This window comes from Oryza brachyantha, chromosome 4, assembly GCF_000231095.2.
Source record: "Oryza brachyantha chromosome 4, ObraRS2, whole genome shotgun sequence".
Classification (NCBI taxonomy): Eukaryota; Viridiplantae; Streptophyta; class Magnoliopsida; order Poales; family Poaceae; genus Oryza; species Oryza brachyantha.
The window spans coordinates 9,240,003-9,261,841 of record NC_023166.2 but is presented as its reverse complement, the minus strand read 5'-3'; the positions used below and the strand labels follow the sequence as shown (position 1 = coordinate 9,261,841).

Sequence of the window (21,839 nt, the reverse complement as noted above, 5' to 3'; positions counted from 1 at the left end):
AACTTCGCTGTTGCTTCCTTTGATGCATAAAGCTGCAGAAAACATAACAAATTAAATGGAGCATGACTTTGTAAGCACATCCTCTCAAGAACAAAACAAGAACCTAGGAGGAATAAAATCATGTGCTTGAGGGAAAAGAAAGACAACTGCTCTAACCTGTTCTCAAGAGACTTCTTGTGTCATGTTCTAACAATTAGCTCTTTTTTGAGACTAGAACAACCTCCAATATGTTGCATTTTGGGGGATCAAAAATCATATTTTGAGATATAGCCTTAACAAAATGAAACACAAATTGTATACACAAAAATGTGGGAATGCAGATTTCCAACCATTTACTAGTTAAAACCACCACCGACTTGTTAAAACCATCATATATATCATGCCTGAAACTTGAACTGAAAAATCTGAAGCTATGTATCCTGCAACATTTACTCAAATGATTCCACCAAGAAGCTGTTCAAGTAGAAAGCAACTAATCAAGAGATGGTTAATCATGCTAGTGCAAAAGGGGTGTCAGAACTTTTCAACTTCTGCAGCTGAAGATCTATTATATGTGCACATGCTTGACTTTTTACAGAGGCAGGGTGCTTCCATATGACCTCTTATCCACCATTGTGTTTGGTGGGTCATTCATTGGATAGTTCCAAGATAGCTAGAGACCTTTCAAAACCAAGGACCTACTCTCTTGGGAACCATGCATATGGCCTTGTACATCAGCAAACATGACTTGTGGCAGTTTGCATCTTCACCTATGAAAGGATGTGCATGGGCAACATGTAGCCTAGCGGTTGTGAGTGATATGAGTTGATTCCATTTTGATGGTTTAAGCATATCAAGTAGAGATTTTTTGGAGTTGATTATTCTCCTGAATTCCATAGGCATATCCACTAGCTCTAAAGCACAAAGAAATTCATGCCCCACTTGTGACCTAGAAGTATTAACCTCTAAGCTAGGATCATTTAGATCTAACATAACAACTAGGGATTCATGACCAAAAAGTGTTTTTGAGTTCAATACTATGGGCCCTCGAGGCATGTGGAGCTACCCTATTATCAAATCACTTGCAGATTTTCTTGGCATGAACTGACTTGATGCCAGGTTAATATTATTTCTTCTTGCTTTCCTGCAAAATTGAGAGCAAAATTTCTATAGTTCATATTGCAGAAAGAACAGCAACAGACAAAACTAGTATACACTTTTCAAAACTCAGGCTTCTGAAAAGTCTGAAGACTAAATTCAGGGAATGAGGCATGATCCAGAGGAAAAAAAAATAGAACAATGTTTTTGGCTTGAATTTGTGATGGATATCACCTAATCATCTAAATCTATGGACCGTGTCAATAGCCTATGGTTTGGTTCTACTGCAACCAAGTTCGATGCATCTGTGTCGGCATCAGCACATTCTCTGAATTCAAATTTGTCTGCAAGAATGACTAACCCTCTGAAGAAAAATGAGGAGGAAAACACAATGTCATTTGGTACAGTGGTCATTGTTCTTATTCTTCAAGGAGTGCAAAAGCTTCCATGATCATGTTAAGCAGCTAGAGATGACAACTAGAGTCCATACCAGGCTTCATAGCTTAATGCCTGCATGAGCCTTTCCTCAATTCTTTGGTTGCAAAGTGTGATTCCTAAGATCTCCAGGACTAAACAGAGGATGGCATGTCAACTCAGGTGAAATGTACAAGCTTTTGTAGCAGACATTAGATCATGACGGTGAACGTGCTGCAATCAACTTGAAACTGTGTAAGTTTTATTGGCTGCTAGATAGACAGGCCGGCTCCTCTATTATCAGATAAATCCCTGGGCCTTACCAAATGAGTGATGATTGAAGATACCAAATTGATGAATTTCTTGTCAGCGTTTTCTCAATTTGATTGCAGGTCGATTAGGACGGCCCAGCCCACTAACAAACTTAAGAATCAGGAGGCATTTGATTCATTCTTTTTGGTTGGGGAGCATTTGATTCATTCCTCTCTTTTCCCACTGAATCCCTATGTCTGCACAAATCAAGAGCTGGTCTGTAAGTTGGCTAAACAAATTTCAGGCTCCTTTGGTCACCATCATTTCATAAAATGTTTTTGAAAAGTATATATGATAAAGGGTGTACTTCTAGAGTTCACAATCTCCAGTTTGCTTGCCTAGTCTTTAGTTTCAGAACAGATAAATCTTCTGCGAGGTGCAGTTCAAAATTTGTATCAACACCAAGAAGTGGGAAAAAGGCAGTGAATGCTTGACATCAAAAGTTGTATTAACAATCATTCATTTACTTCAGAAAATTCATATAAGGGTATAGAACAAAACATTTACAGGAGATAACTCAGGTGGCCCTAAGAGTTTCACATTACAGATTTTAACATATGAAACACGCCTCTTTGGTTTCCAACAGTTGTTCTTTTGACCCACTTGTGACCTAGCCGTGTTAAGCTAGGAACATTCAGAGCCAACGTAGCAACTAGAGATTAATGACCAAAAAGTGTTTTGAGTTCGTTACTATGGGCCTTCCAGGCATTTGTGGAGTTAGAGGTATGAGATATCCTATTATCAAAGAATTTTGGAGGTTTTTTTATCATCCTTAAAAACTACCATGAGGTACTAAAAATTTTAGTGTAAAATTCTGGTAGCTCAAGGTACATTGTGTCTCGAGGTACTAAATTTTTATAGTGAAAAATGTGGTATCTTGAGATACTTTTTCAATGATGTTAAAAAAACTCTAAAATTTTACACAGAAATTTTTTGTAGCTTAAAGTACTTTTCAAAAAGGTAAAAAAAAAACCCATTATCAAATGGTTAGCAGATTAATTTTCTTTGCATGAACGAACTTAATTGAGGCCAGATCAATATTGTGCCCCTCTGATGGCTGCAATTCTTCTTGCTTTCCTGCAAAACAAAGAGCAGAATTTCTATACTTCAATGTAGAAAGTACAGCATCAGACAAATGTTTCTAGTATACACTTTTCAGAACTCAGGCTTCTGAAAAGTCTTGAGACTAAATTCATGGAACGAGAAATTATCAAAAGGCAAAACTGAACAAGGTTTTTTTCACTATAATTTGCAACGGCTATGCCCTAATCATCTAAATCTATGGACCATGTCAATAGCCTATGGTGGAACCCAAGTTCAATGCGCTTTAGTATCCGCATGTGCCCATTCTCTGAATTCAAATGTGTCAGCAATAAAGGAATGGCCTCTGAACACAAATAAGGGGAAGAACACATTGTGATTTGCAACAATGGTCATTGTTCTAATTCTTTTATACTACAAGTAGTGAAAAGTTTCCATGATCATGCATGCATGGAAAGTCAGTTCATACTAGGCTGCATAGCTGCATGAGCCTTTTCTGAATTCTTCTACCACAAAGTATTCAGATCTAAGAGATATCTACAGGACTAAACAGATCACGGCATGTCATTTCAGGTGAAATGTACAAGCTTTTTGTAGCAGACATTAGACCAAGACGAATTGACAATGAACAGTGATGAGATAAACTTGAAATGGTGAATGTTCTATTGGCTAGTAGGTAGACAGGCCGGCTACTATACTATCACAAAAAATGCCCTGGACCTTGTCAAATGAGTGATGATTGAGGATACCAAATTGACAACCTTGTTTATCAGTGCTTTGTGGATTGGAGTACACAGGTCAATTAGGACGGCCCAGCCCACTGACAAACTTGACAATCAGGAGGCCATTGACTCATTCCTTCCTCTCTATTTTTTGTTTGATTGATTATTATCCTCCTTGTGACTGCACAAAGCCAGAAATCAAGATTTAGTTTGCAAGTTATCTAAACAAGTGTTAGGTTCATTTAATCACTATAGTTTCAGAAAGAAGCTATTAGAAAGTGTAGATTTTGTACTTGTAGAATTCACATTGTTGAGTTTATCTTCTTGTCTTCAGGTACAGTATATATACAAAGTCATATTTCGCTAAAGTGTATATATACAACAAAGTCTGTCCAAAATCCAAATTCATATCAACACCAACAAGTGAAAATAAGAGAGTAAAACCTTGACACCAAAAGGCAAGAAATCTGTATTCACAATCACTCATCGACTTCAGGAAACTCATCTGAAGACAGAGAGAACAGAACATTTACAGGAGACAAAAAAAAACTCAGTTGGGCCTAAGACGAGTTTTCACATTAGACACAAATAGAACCCCAGCAACGGCCACTGGATTGATCATGCAAGTTTACAGACACTGCCTCTATTGAAAGCCAGGGAACTGAACAATTATTTTCACCCTGCCTTGAGAGGCCAACCAATACCATGTTGAGGGGAAAATGACTGTGGCTGAGACTCCCTTACGACGACGATCTCACTCAAAAACATCAACTGTTATTAGCGTGCATTCATTTGCATGCAGATGCACTAAGAAGAGAAGCTCATCAAAAAGAAAGAAACTTAGCTGAAAAAAGAAGATAGATGGACCATTACTAGAAACTTAGCTGAAAAAAGAAGATAGATGGACCATTACTAGAAACTTAGCTGAAAAAAGAAGATAGGATGGACCATTACTCCCTCCGTCCCAAAGCGTAGCTAGCTAGTATCGGATTTGACTCATCTAGTATTACCAATCTGGATATAGTTCATTCAGGATAGCTACATTTTGGGAAGGAGATAGCTGATTCTTTTGCCTTTGTGAACTTGTCATCAGTGACAGATCACTGACAGCGACCACGATCAGCAGAGCGCCAGTGCCCGATCAGCGGCGGCGTTGAGCATCGCCATGCCGTACACGCCGGCCGGCTCGGGCGCGGACGGCGGCAGGACCAGGCTCGCCGGCGCCGGCGCCGGCGGCGACAGGCGGGCGAGCAGCGCCGCGAGCGCCTCGCGCATCCAGTCGTAGCGGCAGAGCCCGAAGGCGTCCTCGGGGGAGACCCAGCGGCGGCCGTGGGTGTCCTGCTCCGGCCACCGCTCCAGCTCGTCGGTGACCTCGAGCGCGAACATGTAGCCCTTGCACGCGCCCCGGGGGCTCGTGCTCATCTCGCCGCCGCCGCCGCCGCTGCTGCTCTTGCTCCTGAACACCCACAGCCCCAGTGACACTCTCTGCATTGGTAAAAAAAAACAATGTTAGCATCAGCAACAGCTATAAACACTTCATCTGAGAAGTGATTAGTTAGTTGATCGCTTAAAAAGATTAGTAATTCAGCAACAGCAAGAGGAGATTGATTGAAACTGTGTGTTGGGCGAGTGGTTGACACGCCACATGGTTTTGATGGCCTCCATGCAAACAGTTGGTACATGATAAGATGATTGATTAATAGTATATTAGGCCTTGTTTAGTTTCTAAATTTTTTTTTCAAAAACATTACATTGAATTTTTGGACATCTAAATAAAGCATTAAATATAGATGAACCAAAAAACTAATTGCACAGTTACGGAAAAAATCTTGAGAAGAATCTTTTGAGCCTAATTAGGTCATTATTAGCCATAAGTACTACAATAACCAATATATGCTAATGCTGGCTTAATTAGGCTCAAAAGATTCGTCTCGCGGTTTCTAGGCTAGCCGTGAAATTCGTTTTTTCATTCGTGTCCAAAAACCCCTTCCAATATCCGATTAAATATTTGACGTGAAACTTATTCTAAAAATTTTCTCCATCTAAATATCACCCATCTTAGTATGAGCAATCTGTTTGACTCAGATATCTGAAAAATTCAGGTATTCAGACAACAAGGCCAGCCAAAGGACAAATAAAAGAAGCGATGGTTCACACCGAGGTGACACGACACGTAATCTCTGGCCTGGTTTAGTTTCTAAATTTTTTTTCCAAAAACATCGTATTAAATTTTTGAACATCTAAATAAAACATTAAACATAGATGAACCAAAAAAACTAATTACATAGTTATGAAAGAAATCTTGAGACGAATCTTTTAAACCTAATTAGTCCATGATTAAGCATAAGTGCTACAATAACCAACATGTGGTAATGACAGGTTAATTAGGCTCAAAAGATTTGTCTCGCGGTTTCTAGGCTAGCCGTGAAATTTGTTTTTTTATTCGTGTCCGAAAACCCTTTCCGACGTCCGGTCAAACTTTCGATGTGATGTTTTTATCAAAAAATTTTGGCAACTAAACACCACCTCTCTTTCTTTGGGAGAAGAAAAGTATGCTTCCGGGTGTGTTCAGGGTTACTAGAAGTAGCTGTTTAGAAGCTAATTTCTAAGAATTTGAAAAGACTTATAAACCTAGCTTCTTCAACTTTTAGCTTCTAAATTATGGACCAAATTTCTAAGAATTTAAAAAGGCTTATAAACCTAGCTTCTTCAGCTTTTAGCTTCTAAATTATGGACTATTTAGGATAGCTTTTGGAAAAAGCTCTTCCATCTGGGGAAATCATGACATCTTGGGAGAGCATGTTTTATCATGTCACTGAGTCAACAGCCATGTCTTTCTCGTCCTGTTGGTTCTGATCAACAAATGCTCCCGGCAAGTTTTTGTCAACAGGGAAATTTCCCAGTCACTTTCTCCGATGGCCCATCACTTTTGGCTCGTTTCAAACTACTGTTGTTTTTAAATAAATTATAAAATAAAAAGTCGACGGCCCTATCATTTGTTTTAAAAAGTTTAGAAGTTTGACTAAATTACGTCTTAAACGTTAAATATTTTTTTTTATCAGAGAGGACAATGAAAACTCTGATTTAAACTTAAATGGTCAAGTTGTGGTCACGAAACAGTGGGTAAATATAATTTTTCACTACTATCATCCTTAAGGTTTTTTGGAGGAGGTTTTCTAGAGGTTTCTCAGGAACACATGAGTTTTACAGGATTTTCAGATCGAATGATTTAATTCTTTTTCTTTTTCGATACTTCAAACCGAAAAGGACTAAAAGCTATCCGAGCCTGACTAACCATCTTAGAGCATTCCCAACCCAATGACTAGGATGATGTCTATAGTATTAAATAAGTTACTACATATGATGAAAAATAATATGGCAAGTGAATAAATGAGAAAAAAGAATGAAATCATGTCTTGCATGAGACATGGTTTCTACCCAATATCTAAGATATCATGTGAGACAAGTAGCATTAAATTTAAGTATGGAATAGTGGTGTTTGCATTGGAAGAGTAGTGTCTAATACTAGTTTCTTGATGATGGGAAGTTTATAGAAACCATACCTATCTAGTGTTATGGGTTAGGAATGCCCTTATATAGCTGTCCCTAAAATTCTTCAAACTTTTTACAGTGTTTAAATAGGATTAAATGTGACAAATTAAGCACACGGTTGCCACCGTAGACGACATTAAAAATATTGAAGCTATCCACCGCTGATAGCTGCTTGTACACCCAAGCGAGATGCAAAGGCCAGGATCCAGAAGTAAAACATACATTATTATCTATTACTCACTCTGTTTCATATTATAAACTATTTAGTTTTGTTCTACGTTAACCCTCTTCGAGTATAACTAAATTTATTAAATAACATAACAACATTTCCAAAATGTACCCTGCCTATTATCATTCCAACGATCAACTTCTCCCATAACAAACCTATACTACTATTTGATATCGTCACAATATCAGACAATTTCATTTTGTACTAGCTGAGGAAGGATTTAAAAATTAATAAAACTGGGTGGACGGATTTTTCGAATGTATATAAAAATAAGTTCAAATGATATATTCAATTGTAAAAACAAAATCAAGTATATGTTTCTATAAAACCGATCAAATTCAAAGATATTTGATTTTAAATAAATTTAAATAACTTATACTATAAAACAAACGGAGGGAGTATATGGCAGTAAAAGGAATGAGAAGTTGCTTGCAGGGATAATACTCCCCCCTTGTAGCGACGTGGACAGGGCCCATCACGGTCAGGTCAGCCACACACACACGTACTTTTCTTGATTTTCTGCAGGTTTTTGCTAGCCAGATTGGTACGGAAGACTTTTGTTTGCTTGGCACTCAGCCACACAGCACGCAAGAACGTGGTACACGCTCGCAGCTAGCTGAAGCCGGGACAATGCATGATTTTCTTTTTACACGTATTTTGTTTGCGATCTAAATACTTGTAGTAAATTTTGTCAAGAAAAAAAAAAGAGTTAGTACCACTGAACCACTCGAGCTCTCGTGAAATCAAAAGGAGAGGAAGGAGAACGATGGAAAAATATGCAGAGTTAAGGGGTGTGGTGGATTTGGCATCATCCCAAAACAACATATTTATAAATAAAAAAATACTAATAATAATTTTGTATACGTATTATCAGAATCTAAGAATAAGAGTACAACGATAAAAAAGACTTCTGAATCGATTTAAAATTTAAGGTTTTTAAATTTAGGTTAACGGCGAGGGTGAAAGAATGGAGGAAGATAGAGAGCTCGCTCGATCGGGAGCGCGGAGCTTACGTCGATGTGGCCCCTGACGCCGGCCTCCTCCATGGCCTCCCGGCACGCCGCCTCGTGCACGTCCTCGTCGTCCTCCCACCCGCCCTGCATGCATGAATCCGGCGTCGGCGCTCGTTAGCTTGGTGACCGATCGATCGATCATGGCGTCTGCTGGTGTGCTGCTGTGTTAATTTTTACCTTTGGGAAGACGAGGTCGGCACGGTTGGGCGTGGACACCATGAGCACCTCGACGACCTCGCCGCCGCCGCCCGACGCCCGCACCCGGTACGGCACGCACCCGGCCACGAGGCGGTACTCGCCGTCGTACCGCTGCCTCAGCCTGCCCTTCCTCGCCGCCGCCACCACCTCCGACGACGACGACGACATTGCTGCTGCGGCTGCGGCTCGATCAGTTGCTGGAGAAGAAGACGACGCCGCTGCAGCTGTGTGCACACAACCAGCTAGGCTAGCTCCTGCTGCTGCTGCTGCTTCCCGCGCGATTTAATTTAAAGGCGCGGGGAGGTGGGGGTGGCGGGAGTCAACCGCCATTAACGCACCAGCGCCGGCCACCGCCCAAGCGCAACCACTGGTGTGGTGGCTCTCGATCGATTCGATCGTCTTCTCCAACTCCCAAGAAGGAGAGGAAGAAGAAGTGGTTTAAATTAAGAAATGAACGAATCGCGCGGCGCCTCGAGCCGTCCTATGATTGAGATCGAGGAGAAGGGGAGGCGCACTGTTTCTTGCTCGTGTTCTTCCCCTGGGGAGGAGAGATGGACGGACGGACGGGGGGGATTTATAAATGTGTGAATAGGTGGGGAAGGAGGAAGCTGCCTGGGGTCTGGGGTTGGGCACTTGGACGAGGGGTGCCCAACCGTCTGCCGCATCCTCTGCACCGTTATGCCGTGCACCTCTTTTTTTGTTCGTTTCTGCTTTTTTGCTTAGAGTATTCCAAGAGCTTATCTAAATTTGGTCATCCATATATTCATTTGGATAATTATCTAAAACAGTTTCATTATTGATATCTCTTTGTACTTCAGCAGATTATCCATATATGACATTCTCCATATTTCTTTGGAGGATGGAGAGAATATCTAAATATAGAGTTTCACTCTCCTGATATAGATGGCATCTAAAAATAAATGATGTGATAGATGTTCTATTGGAGCTCTACATTTGCCCTTTATCATCTACTTTTAGGAAAGATGATAGGATAGAATAGTTATTGGGAATGCTCTTATCTTTTCGCTTCTACTTCTGCTTATAAGTCAAAATTTAAAATTTTAACCTTAAATTTAGAGTTAAGTTTGGGGTTTTCTCATCGTAGTCTATTTTTCACCATTTACTTTTAGATTGCTAAGAACATGTATATAAAAGTTTTATATCTTTCTACCACATATATATTTAATGTATTTTACTTAGAGTACATGTAGAGCTAGATCTTGTATGAGAGCTAGCATTATTTTTTTCCATTCACCCTCTCCTGCACTTCAGCTTATATAGTGAACGTATAGTTTACTGTTGCATTTGCTCTTATAACTCTTTAGGACTCATATAATTATGTTAGAGCAAGTTTAATAGTAAAGTCAATTTACTAGCTATAAACTCATATTATAGTCAACACATATAATAGATTGGCTATAAGGTTGACTATAAATTTTTATCTCATATCTCTTTCTCTTACCTTTGCATTTAATGCATTTTTTGGAAGTATGTGTATAGTTAGCTCTTGTATTAGAGTCAACGTTACTTTTTCATTACCTATTTCCTTCACATCAGCTTATAGCCAATTTATAGTCTACTATATATTTGCTCTTATTACTCTTATAACTCTTTTAGGATTTACATATTAGTGTCTACAATTATAGTGCCATAATGATATTATCTTTGTTTCATAATATAAGATGTTGTAGCTATATTTAAATTCATCTATCGACTAATATTCTATATTGTATGTATATTGTAAAACAGATTTAACTCGGTACAATCATACCCTCTCTCACACCATATCACCGGTTTCATAGTATTTGCTATTTTGAATAAGTCCGAGAATAAACCTTTGATAACTTTGGTTATAAATAACTTTCACAATATTTATCTTAGAAGCATAAAGACCATATATATAGAGAGATAAATCTTGAAATCTACTTCAATAAAATCATATATTTATTAATATTTATATATTGTAATGATTGTCAAAATTATTTTTTAAATATATCATATCTTTGTCTAAACTAAATGGAGCACTTCTGTTCTGAAATGATTTCGGTCGTACATCTGAACAAGAACTAACAACATGTGCAGATGTATAGCTAGAATTTAAGTCTTTTTGGACGGATGCATTCCAATGCACCCTTCCTCTACAAATAAGAAGTGTATATGCACTTATACGATTATCAGTATATTAGTTTGATTAATTATTGATTACTTGTATGAAACCGATAAATAGTATAGCAAACTTATAGTGGTTTTAAATATATTTTTATTGACATATATAAACCATGTCACTTGCAGTTTGAAATGGAATATTTGAAAGAGATACTAATGATTAAAATATAAATGTATTGATCGTACATATTCTAAAAGATCCATCGTCTCCAAAAGATGTCTAAAATTAATCTCTAAAACCAAATTTTGGGAATTGGATTAGAAGATATATCTCCAACATGTTATCAAATGCATTTTTAATATTTACTCATGACTAAAATTACCCTAATAATTGTATCCTAAATTTGGGGCAAAAGTATGGGTTCCTAATACAAATTATTCATTTTTAGATTTCTATTAGAGGAGTGTCTAAATTTTATGCCCAATATTTTTTAGATGAATCCAATATAAGTTTTTGGATAACAAAATACTAGCATTTTTTTGAGATGCTCTAAGATCTAAAGTTCATGGTATATATTTTTCATGTAGTAAAACTCTAGGACTCCTCGTTAGTTGTTAGCATATGCATGCCCTATGATTGCGGTATTGGTTTGGCAATAATTTTGTATTGGATTGATATCCATTATCTTAACTAGGATATATATGTGATGAAAAAATCTTTGTTAAATAAGGAGACTTCAACCTGTAAAACCAATTATTTCATAACAGCTTAGATCTTATAAACCAAAGCATAATGTCACAATAATGACATCAACATAGTCAGTAGGAACCAAACATAGCTATTAGGCTTAACTAATCTCACCGTACATGTATATGATTGCTTTAGTTGCCACCCAATATATATACTGGTCATCTGCTAACTATAATTTGCCGGATCTTTTGCAACAGATAAGCATTTTTTTTATTCGCTAGTAATATACTCGTGTATTGCTAGAGGTTCATAGAGCTGATAATAGACTGCACATGTCCATATAAAACTGAAACAGTACACACAACTAATGATGGACTGCACAGGCCCACAGAGAAAACAAATATTTAGAAACTACTTGACTTTCTTTTGTTTTTAAGCGATTGTTTTAGCGTGACATGGGAAAGAGAGAACGAATAACTCTATTTTTAAGCAGCAGACATGCATGATTAAAGAGTTACTTAACTGTCTAGTGACCATCAGGAAAATCTGTTTTGTCGATAATAACTTGCTAATACTAAAGATAGCTAACGCTTTTTTCTCCTTGCTTTAGCCATTAATTATGTCTTGAGACAAGACTTGGTTCCATTTCGTCGAGTCATGCCTCATCCTGCCTCTGTTCTTTTTAGTTGGTGTTGTTGATTTTTTTTAATCTACATTTAACCATTTGCTTTAATCAAATTTTTTATACAAATATGTAAAAATATAAGTTGTTATTAAAGTTTCTTTAGTATTAAATCAAAACATAACAAAGTAACTAATAACTAAATATTTTCTTAATAAGACAAATAATTAAATATAAACCCAAAATCAACGGAATAAAATTAAAAAAACAGTGATAAAGACAAGTGTCCATGTGTCTGGCTGTATCAGGAGCATGTGTCCCCCACTGCAAATTCTTTTTCACATTACACATTCCTCATGAATATAGATCAACTGAATTTTCTTTAGCTCATCACATGTAGTGTCCTTAGGAGTCAATGACATCTTCAGTGGATACAAGTATTTTATAGAACCCGAACAAAATAATAGTGTTGGCGTCGTAAAAAAACAGTGGTATCATGCACCTATTATATCATATGGTAGGCGACAACTCTGGATGGTTGTCTAGGGTTGTCGGGTCTTGATTGAGTTCAACAATCAATGAAAATTTCATTTTGCATAGATTACGTATTGCATTATTAATATTAAATTGCATATTACATAAATATAAATATAGTGATCCCATTCTCTGGACTTCAGCATCCATGGTTTAGTAGTTGTTACTTTTAGTTTTATGGGTAATTTGGCACTTGATGTAAAACATGCATACTAAAATTTTACGTTGAAAAATTGATACTTTCATGTCCTTTCGTCAGAACCGTAAACTTTCTCTAGTTTTATATGTCTGAAAAATAGGATCTCCTCTGTCCTCCTCATGTGCTCCGTGACCTTCTCTTCATAATTTATTGTTTTAAAAAGAAGAAAAAAGAAATGCATGTAGCTAGGGCTGGATAACGAGCCAGCTTGGTTCGGCTCGGTTTAGCTCGTTAAGATAACGAGCTGGCTCGGCTCAGCTCGTTACAAAGCTCGAGCTGGCTCGTTAGGCTCGTGAGCCATGCATAAAAAGTGAATTTAAACAAATTTTCAATAGATTATACAAGCAAATTTTCAATTCAAACATAAAAATCATATGAAATTGTATCTAAATATTAAAGTTTGAACCAACATATCACATGGTGAACCTATGAAATACTGAACACATGCATTCCGGGGTGAAATCAATGAACACTGGCGAATCGCGTGTCTTTGGTCTAGCTCGTTAGGCTCGCGAGCAGCTCACGAGCTAGCTTGAGCTGGCTCGTTATCTCTAACGAGCTAAAATGCTAGCTCGGCTCGTTAGAAAAAAGAAACGAGCCGAGTCGAGTTTGTCACGAGTCGAGCGAGCTAACGAGCCACGAGCTTAGCAGTTGCAAAATGAATGAATGAATCTCCACCAGCACTCCAACATGTGTACTGCCTACACACCACATTTACTGCCGAGGCACATGCACATGTTATTGTTTGGAAGTACAATGCAAGTCTACATCCATGTTGCCATATTGATTTAGATGTCGATAGCACAGTTTATAGAAAAAAAATAGTTTCTGAAGTTATATATGTATTATTGGGTTTGCCTCCCCTTTGACCAGAAATCCTTTTGATAGATCTGAAAGTGATGTTTGGAGTTATATTTATATATGTGAGATAGTAACTTAGTACACTAGCATCAACTTGCACTACATTCAACTTGTGATGCTGGCTCTAAGTTTATTAAATCCAACTTCCCTATATGTCTCATAAATCCAAGCTTCAAATCTCATTCAAGCTGCTCACGGGAGAAGAGCATATCTTTCACATTGTCACCTCAGAGGCGGGTTTTTTTTTTTGGGCAAACGCTAGAGTTCCAAATTTCCAACAGAAAAGGTTTACAATTTGTTAAATCCCAACGAGATAATATCCTGTTAATTGTACTTTGAGTAAAGAAAAAACCCCACCGGCTTACCATTCGCACCAGAATAAAAATAGATTTCTTTTTCCGTGGACATCCAATTAATGTATGATAAACTTTCCAAATTAAAAGATGATGTACATTTATAAATTTATTCGTAACAACATCTAAAGATCGGCGTAGAATACAAATTTCATCTTTATAATTTTCCAAGCTTTCTTCTGCTTTGGAACTGTCACAGCTTTGGCACCATTAGCTGCATCTGCGCCTTGCCAAACCTATGTAAATTTTACCCAAAAAAAAAGGTGCTTTTGTCGCAATTGGAATCATCTCTTCTGTTAAAAAAAAAAAGATGCATTTTGGTTACATAGTCGGCAAGGTTCTTTCAATTTCGCTTCTTTTTGGAGTGTCCATCCTCATCATCACTAGCTACTCAGGAAATTTCCAGGAAATTTCGCTCTTGGAAATCTATGTTCTTCTCCACTCAACAAAAAGTGGTGATAAAGTTGACATTTGTGGAGTTCTGCATCTATTCTGCTGATGACTGATATATGAGTGATAGTTAAATGCAGCATACTTCATCAGTTGATGATAGACGAGCTTTGATGTCATAAAGGTCAGTAAAACTGTTAACAGCTAAGAACAAGCATTGTTAGTAATCTGAATGAGCATATCAATCACTCTCATGCATAATAGGGTGTGAAGCTGCTAACCACTAAATTACCCCCACAATGATCTCCTCTCACTGCTGCATGGTCATGGAGGTATATATGGAACCACAGAATATGTTTATACAACAACATCATGCTGATCGACTTTGGATGCTAAGCCCAGCTAGTTAGGAGCCAAGATTAGGCAGATTAATCATCACCTATCATACAAAATGTCCAGTCATGACCATGCAAATCTACACTCCCGTGCCGTATCTTCCAGGCCCTGAAACAAACAAAGACACAGACAAAAGAAGCCAAACAAAAAGGCTACTAATTTTACAAGTTCTAGTTTATTCATGAGAACCAAAGCGGCGAGAGTGTGACTACAATACTCTCTACTGATAGAATTATACTATCAGTATTATCATCGATATAAGAATATCAACCAGTGATTTAAAGTTCTACACTCAGCAGAAAAAATATTCTACTGTTATGGTAGTATAAATATATCTAATCTATTAAAATAGAAAAAATAAACGTATAGATTAGTTCTAATATCAGTAGAGTAGAGTGCATTGCAGAACACTCGAGCGTCTGAAGCAAACAAGCAAGGACAGCATACACATCATCAACGATTCGGTCACGGACAGCCGCAAAGGGAGAGGAAGACGACGACGTCCATTCGTGGCTTCCCTCATGATGTGTGGAACGGAAGCATGGCGACGACTCGACGATATGTTAGTGTACAAAGCTATGGGCTTTACACATTGTTTTTCAGGCAGCTGAGAAAATTCAGTTTGCAACTTAAGTGCAGATGCACTAATCTTTTGCATACCAGGCCTTTTTTGATAGGGTTCTAAGGGTGTAGGTGGCCCGTCAACCGATTTATAGGCTAATTAAACGGGTTGCTCACCAGATTATCCACTTAATTAACATATAAACGGATTCACGGCCAGCCCACTTACACCCCTAGCCACTTACACCCCTAGCTCTAGCTACCAGATTCGTCTTCTCTAGCTAGAGGCCAACCTAATGGTTCAGCCAAAAATATTTTCTAAGTTAGGAGTCCAACCAAACGGTTTAGCAGAGTTCGGATAGCTCCATAGTTGCAATTTGGGAGTTATAGTCCTACCAAATAAGCTGTCATTTCGTGTTTGCACTTGAGTTGTCAACAATCCAAACTCCTTAGAGGTGATTGGCATATTTGCAAACGAAAAATAATTCATAAATAAATTTTTTATGTATGTATTCTTAATGATTTAAAAGTCAAGAGTAAAAAACAAACTACAATAAAAAAACCCTAAAATTAAGTCTAAATTTAATATTGAAAAACTTAAATTTAACTTATAATCATAAAAAGAATAATCATAAAAAGAAGCGAAAAGACGAGAGTTCTAGCTTTCTAACATAGCTGTCAGTGTTCAGTTTCTCCAGGTAACTGTGGGAGTTCTCATGTATGGCACTGTCAAAATCCAACTCATTAGGCTGCTGTCAGAGTTCAGTTTCTCCAGGTAGCTTAGGGGGTGTTTAGATTTAGAAAATTTTTTGGAGAAGTGTCACATTAAATGTTTGATCGGATGTCGGAAGGGGTTTTCGGAGACGAATGAAAAAACGAATTTCACGGCTAGCCTGGAAACCGCGAGACAAATCTTTTGAGCCTAATTAATCTGTCATTAGCACATGTTGTTACTGTAGCACTTATGGCTAATTAGGCTCAAAAGATTCGTCTCAAGATTTCTTCCGTAACTGTGCAATTAGTTTTTTGGTTCATCTATATTTAATGCTTTATTTAGGTGTTTAAAAATTCGATGTGATGGTTTTGGAAAAAAATTTATAACTATGTAAAGTCTTGTTCTTGAAGGTGCCTCCTGAGAAGCTGAATGTGAGAAACACACATACTGAAGTACTCTCTGCACGGGTTGGTACGAGACCGGTTTGTTTAAGAATGGGCCTGACCCTAGCGGACCCCGCCTCAACTAGGGCTCTATGGGTGGACGAAGCATGGCGATGGGTGCACGCAGAGCTGAGGTCGAGGAGCGACGGAGGCGGTGTGAGTGGAAGGAGAGGGACAACTAGGGCTCTGCGGGTGGACGAAGCATGGCGATGGGTGCACGCAGAGCCGAGGTCAAGGAGCGGCGGAGGCGGTGTGAGTGGAAGGAGAGGGAAAAACTAAGGTTAGCTAGGTTTAAGGGTTTATACATTTCACGCCTCACATGAAATCCCATGGGGAAAGCTCCCCGTCCTAGCACATTGACGAAATTTTTTTATTAAATAAACTTTTTTAGCAAGTAATTTTATTACTAAACCACCGGATAATTTTTTTTTCAAAACTGAACCAGCACTGGCATGGTAAGACAACGCACGCTGCCACACCAATGTCAGTGGCGCGCCACCGACAACGGTGTGGCAAGCCGTTTTTGCACGTCAATGTTGGTGGCGTGACCAAAAGGTTTATACAGTGAAAATATTTTTCCCAGAGATTTAGTAATAAAATTATTTGTTAAAAAGGTTTAAAAAATAAAAAAATTTCCACATTGACAATCTCCTTTCATTTCGGACCAACTCAATTAGGCTGCTGTCAGTGTTCATTTTCTAGAGGTTTGGCCAGCATTTTCTAGAGGTTTGGCCAGGGGGAGCTCATGGTGCAAATAGCTGGGACTTGGGACAGCTTTGCTTAACTATGTAAAGTTTTGTTCTTAAAGGTGCTTCTGGAGAGGCTGAATGTGAGAAACACAAGTATCAGTGAAGTACTCCTTTGCAGTCTCAGCACATAGACAATCTCCATTCATTTTCGGACCAGACAATGTTGGCACTTTAGGAAATCTGTCAACCATGGTTGAAAACAATGGTCGGCACATTTTAGATGATCGCCCGATGAAAGCAAATATTGTCATATATTATAAAATGAACAAATATGTCTGAGTAGGTGGCCTTAACAGCGCATTCGGTGAAACTTTTATTAAAAATAAAAATGAGCATGGAGCAAATAATCCACAGTAACAATTCAGTGGATAACCTAAAAAGAAAAGCGAAAAGTCTATTTTACACCCTCACACTTTTAGGTTTGTCTAGAATACACCCTTGAACTATAATACCAGGTATAATACACCCTCGAACTATCAATACCCGACACTTAACCCCCTCGGACTGTTTTTATCGTGGTTTTTGGACACATCGGATGCCATGTCAGCCGAGATTGCCACGTCAGCCCTCGCCACATCAGCCCTTGCCATGTCAGCATAGAGGGCAGTACTTGCTTCTTCGTGATTTAGCCTTGGGCTCTCACGGACGTTGGCGGTGGCGAAGTTGAGATGCGAGGGTGACGGCGAGGCTCCCAGGGTGCTCGGTAGCAGCAGCCTGGAGGTGGGAGGGCAATGGCGCTGCGAGGGCTGCGTGGTGGCCCACCAACGATGCGGCGCGGGTAAGCAGCCTATTCGACAAGCTGTTGTAGTCGCCCGCAGTAGCGTCCGTGCGCCGCCGTTACGCGTGCTCGCGGTGATGGCTGAGCAAGGAAGAAGCAACCGCACACAGGGAGGAAGCAACGACGAGTTGGTTGACTGTGCACTCAGTGGAACAAGCAGCTCGTTGAATGGCAGCAGATCCAATCATCACAGAAGGAATCCACCTCCAATTCAATACTGGGAGGGGCCATTCGATTATTCTCTAGCTATTTTATGTGACTGTGGTACAAAGTCAGCAAGATGGATTTCTTAGGGTGTGAATAATCCAGCTCGGAGGTATCTCACATGTGCAAGAGCTCGGGTGAGTTGGTAAAATCTTAGTGTTATGCATTTGTTGTTTAAATGAAAGCAATATTTGTGTGTTTTTTCTTCTGTATTAAGCAAAATGGTGGTTGTGTATTCTGGAGATGGTATGACCCAGAAACTACACCTTATTTGAGGCAGGTGTTAAATGATTTGCATGATGTTATCCGTGATTTGAAAGAGGAGAACTTAGAGATGAGAGCATCTATTTTGAGCGCAAGAGCACAAATTGATGATCGAACGGCACAAACTGAGAGCATCCTATTCAGTGCGTCTTGGGAGCTGCCCTAGCAGCGCGCACCCTCGCAGCTCCACCAGCGGCACCGCGCACACTCGTAGCCCTCAAAGAGTCGTCGCACCGGCAGCCTCGTCGCATGCCCTCGCAGCTCCACCAGCACCGCCGCGCACGTTCACGGGCCTCACGGCGTCGTTGCCCTGCTAGTCTCGTCGCCCTCCCACCTCTAGGCTACCACCGCTGGCTGCGACCGACCTCGCAGCTCAACGCTGTCGTCACTAACAACGTGAGAGGCCAAACCACGAACAAGCCAATATGGGCTGGGCCAATATTGTCCTCCGAGTTGACGTGATGAGGGCTGACATGACATCCAATGCGTCCAGAAACCATGATGATAAGTGTCTGGTATTAATAGTTCGAGGGTGTATTATATTTGGTATTGTGGTACGATGGTCTATTTTAGACAAACCTAAGAGTTTGAGGGTGTAAATTGGACTTTTCCCAAAAGAAAAAGATAGGGCATTATTTAACTGGGATGAAGCAGTTAAGCACAAGCAAGCAGCAAATATGGTCATATTTTGCAAATCAAACAACGCGACAGAAGATTGCTGCATCATAATTCAACGGGTATATTGCTGCATCATAATTCAACAGGTAAAGAACAGAAAAAATAAAACCAAGGTAACCAGGAATATCGATTCATTCACGGCAATAATCCGGTTGTTCACGTAGCACTAAGTCTGATTTTACTCTCCAGATCAACCAACACAATGGTAACAGAGTCATGACATAATCCCAGAGATTAAATTACCAAACATGGGTTCACTCGGCAGACATTGCAAAATTTTCAGACTACATCCTGGATTAACTAAGCCCGTTCAGGCCGGACGGCTTTCAGATAATATAGAACTTAATCATTCTTGCGGCGGAAGGAGCATCCCTCCGTTAGCCTGGCCTTTCCACCAGTGGGCTGGCAAAGCACGGTTTGGCAACCCGGGCACACCACAACTGTTTGGGAGTGGCTGAACACAGTAGTGCTGCAATCACAGAAGAGAACAGTTCAGACATCAACCTTTAAACTCTATAGGGCATAAAGAATGTGCATATTAATTACAACGGTGTACATCACACAATAGAATTTGTATGGCAAATATTTGAGTAATCAGTAACCTATTATAGTAAGTGAGACATGATGTCTTAAAACATAATGGATCAACAGTGGCAATTCATTCAAGCAAGAATTTGAGAAGCAATGAGGCAAGGTATTTTTCTTTGGACCAGTGGTTTCATCACATTGCTAGGCACATACAGCTGCTGAATTGGCATGGTAGATTATAATTAAAAACACAATAGTGCAAAATGAATACATATACAATTCCACAAAAAAACTATTTAGGTTCTATTACCATAAATATGAAATGCAAGCATTGGTTCTAAAATGTAAACACAGAAGAAACATTTTAAAACAGCTAGACAACAGCGATATCAATTTTCCATAGGCAGTATTATATGTTCAGTATTAAGGGCTAACCAAATGAAAAAAAAAAGCCTAAATTCAGCTATCTACTTCATAAAGTTAGTAGGGTATCAATTCAAAGCATAAAAGATGAAGAAATATTACATGCTGAAGCAGCCCTGGCACTTGACATCCTGCAAAAGATATCAAATCATGGTTAGAAACTTAGAACCAACAATACATCAATCATCACACAAACAAAAAAAAATTCAAAACTTTAGCATGACTAATGCATCCATAAACTATCCCAGACTGCAACCCATCATTGTATGTGTATTAAAGAGGGTTTAGAATACTCGGGAACCTCCCTAAGAATGCAAAACTTGGCACTAATGCAACATTCGGGGTGAAATATGGCTACATGACCCAAATAAACAGTTTTAGTAATGCTCTCTCAGCAAAAAAAAAAACATTACAAACTTTACCATGAGTGATGCATCTACGAAACTGTCCCATTCAGTAAGCTATCGATGTATTAAAACCGAGAGGATTTAGGCAATTATGCAGCGGTCCTAAAATACAAACATCGCAACATTAACATTCAGGGTGAATATGGTTCCATGACCCCATAGGAACAAATTTAGCCTAACTAACGCACTCGCCAAATCAAATTCGGTCAAGAACTCGCAAAGAAACGTGCCCTACCTAACACGCAGAACTAACGCTTCAAGATTAGCCACAAGGCCAAGTCGATAATTAGCAATGGCACGAGACAGTTCGTAGTTTGGCATTCTACTACGGTTGTACATCCACATCACAGGCAAGGATGGATCTCGAAGGGTGCAGAGGGAGAGGGGATTACCATGAAGAATGAGTTGGGGGACTGGACGAGGCGCTTCTTCTTGTGCTTGAGCTTCTCCAGCTCCGCCGGCGGGTTCAGCAGGTCGATGTCGTTCTGGAGCACCTGCAAACAAACAAAGAACGCGCTGATCAGCGGTCTGGGCGCCATGGGGGGACGAGGGAGGGGAGGAGTTCGGGCGAAGAGATCGGGCAGCCGTACCATGGCTGCAGGCCGGGGTTTGCTCGCCGGAGCGGAGGACGATCCCTGGCGCAGGCGGCGGCGGCGGCGAGGGGCGGAAAGTGGAGAGGGTTTAGGGTTGGGGTGGGACGTTATTTATAGCAGAGACGTGAGGAGTCCTGCGCCGTCGGATCGGATTGGATTCCGATTCTGGATGGGGTGTGACGAGATCTCGTGCTGGGCCGTAGGTGTGGGTAGTGGAGGCCCAAATACTATGGTACGTTTACTTGTTGGGCCGTCTCTGAAATTCTTTTTTTGTTCTGTGGAAAAGGTACATGTTGACTTTCTTGGCTATGGCCTATGGCCTATGGGCCGAGTTTGATTTGTGTTGAATTTCAGATTGTTTGTCGTCCGTTTTATATGTACTTATACCTATGTTTTATAATATAAGGTGTTTGATTTTTTCGTAATGTTTGACAATTCATCTTATTTAAAAATTTAGTATAAATATAAAATGATAAGTCATGCATAAAGTTCTTTTGCTAATAAAGTAAGTCACAAACAAAATAAATTATATTTCCATAATTTTTTAAATAAGACAAATAATCAAACATTGCAAGCATATATAATTAAATTGCTGAATTTGAGTGTTAGGTCTTTGTTATGCAATTTAAATATACTTTTCTGCAAGCATATAGAACTAAATTGTTGTTTTTCCATATTTTATAGAGATGGTACATAATAAAAGAAGGATACTACACGAATTTGTTGAATTTTCACGGTGTCATCGAAGAGACCTATTGCCATGCGTAGCTTTTGCTCAGAATAGAA

At 39.3% G+C, this 21,839-nt stretch overlaps 2 protein-coding genes across 2 annotated transcripts; both read right to left on the bottom strand.

Annotated features, from left to right (window-relative positions):
• Positions 1–4,016: 4,016 nt before the first annotated feature.
• On the bottom strand, positions 4,017–8,888 carry LOC102722294 (nudix hydrolase 12, mitochondrial-like). Its single transcript, XM_040523189.1, has 4 exons — positions 8,883–8,888; positions 8,538–8,705; positions 8,361–8,444; positions 4,017–5,051 (listed from the first exon to the last, which is right to left on the bottom strand). The coding sequence occupies exons 1-4, from the start codon at positions 8,886–8,888 to the stop codon at positions 4,686–4,688; spliced, it is 624 nt and encodes a 207-aa protein (XP_040379123.1). The 3' UTR covers positions 4,017–4,685.
• A 10,317-nt stretch (positions 8,889–19,205) lies between these two features.
• On the bottom strand, positions 19,206–21,135 carry LOC102717236 (40S ribosomal protein S27). Its single transcript, XM_006652171.2, has 4 exons — positions 21,051–21,135; positions 20,853–20,954; positions 20,156–20,184; positions 19,206–19,571 (listed from the first exon to the last, which is right to left on the bottom strand). Exons 1-4 carry the CDS (start codon positions 21,051–21,053, stop codon positions 19,445–19,447), a joined length of 261 nt encoding a protein of 86 aa, XP_006652234.1. The 5' UTR covers positions 21,054–21,135; the 3' UTR covers positions 19,206–19,444.
• Between the last annotated feature and the right edge of the window lie 704 nt (positions 21,136–21,839).

Bases quoted from the DNA above. Each gene is read 5' to 3' on its own strand.
- LOC102722294 (XM_040523189.1), bottom strand. The intron at 8,445-8,537 runs GTAAAAATTAAC...TCATGCATGCAG, and splicing joins CCGACCTCGTCTTCCCAAAG to GGCGGGTGGGAGGACGACGA. The intron at 5,052-8,360 runs GTAAGCTCCGCG...TTACCAATGCAG, and splicing joins GCGTCAGGGGCCACATCGAC to AGAGTGTCACTGGGGCTGTG.
- LOC102717236 (XM_006652171.2), bottom strand. The intron at 20,185-20,852 runs GTAATCCCCTCT...TATCTTTTGCAG, and splicing joins CCCCCAACTCATTCTTCATG to GATGTCAAGTGCCAGGGCTG. The intron at 19,572-20,155 runs GTAATATTTCTT...CTGTGATTGCAG, and splicing joins TGCCAGGGCTGCTTCAGCAT to CACTACTGTGTTCAGCCACT.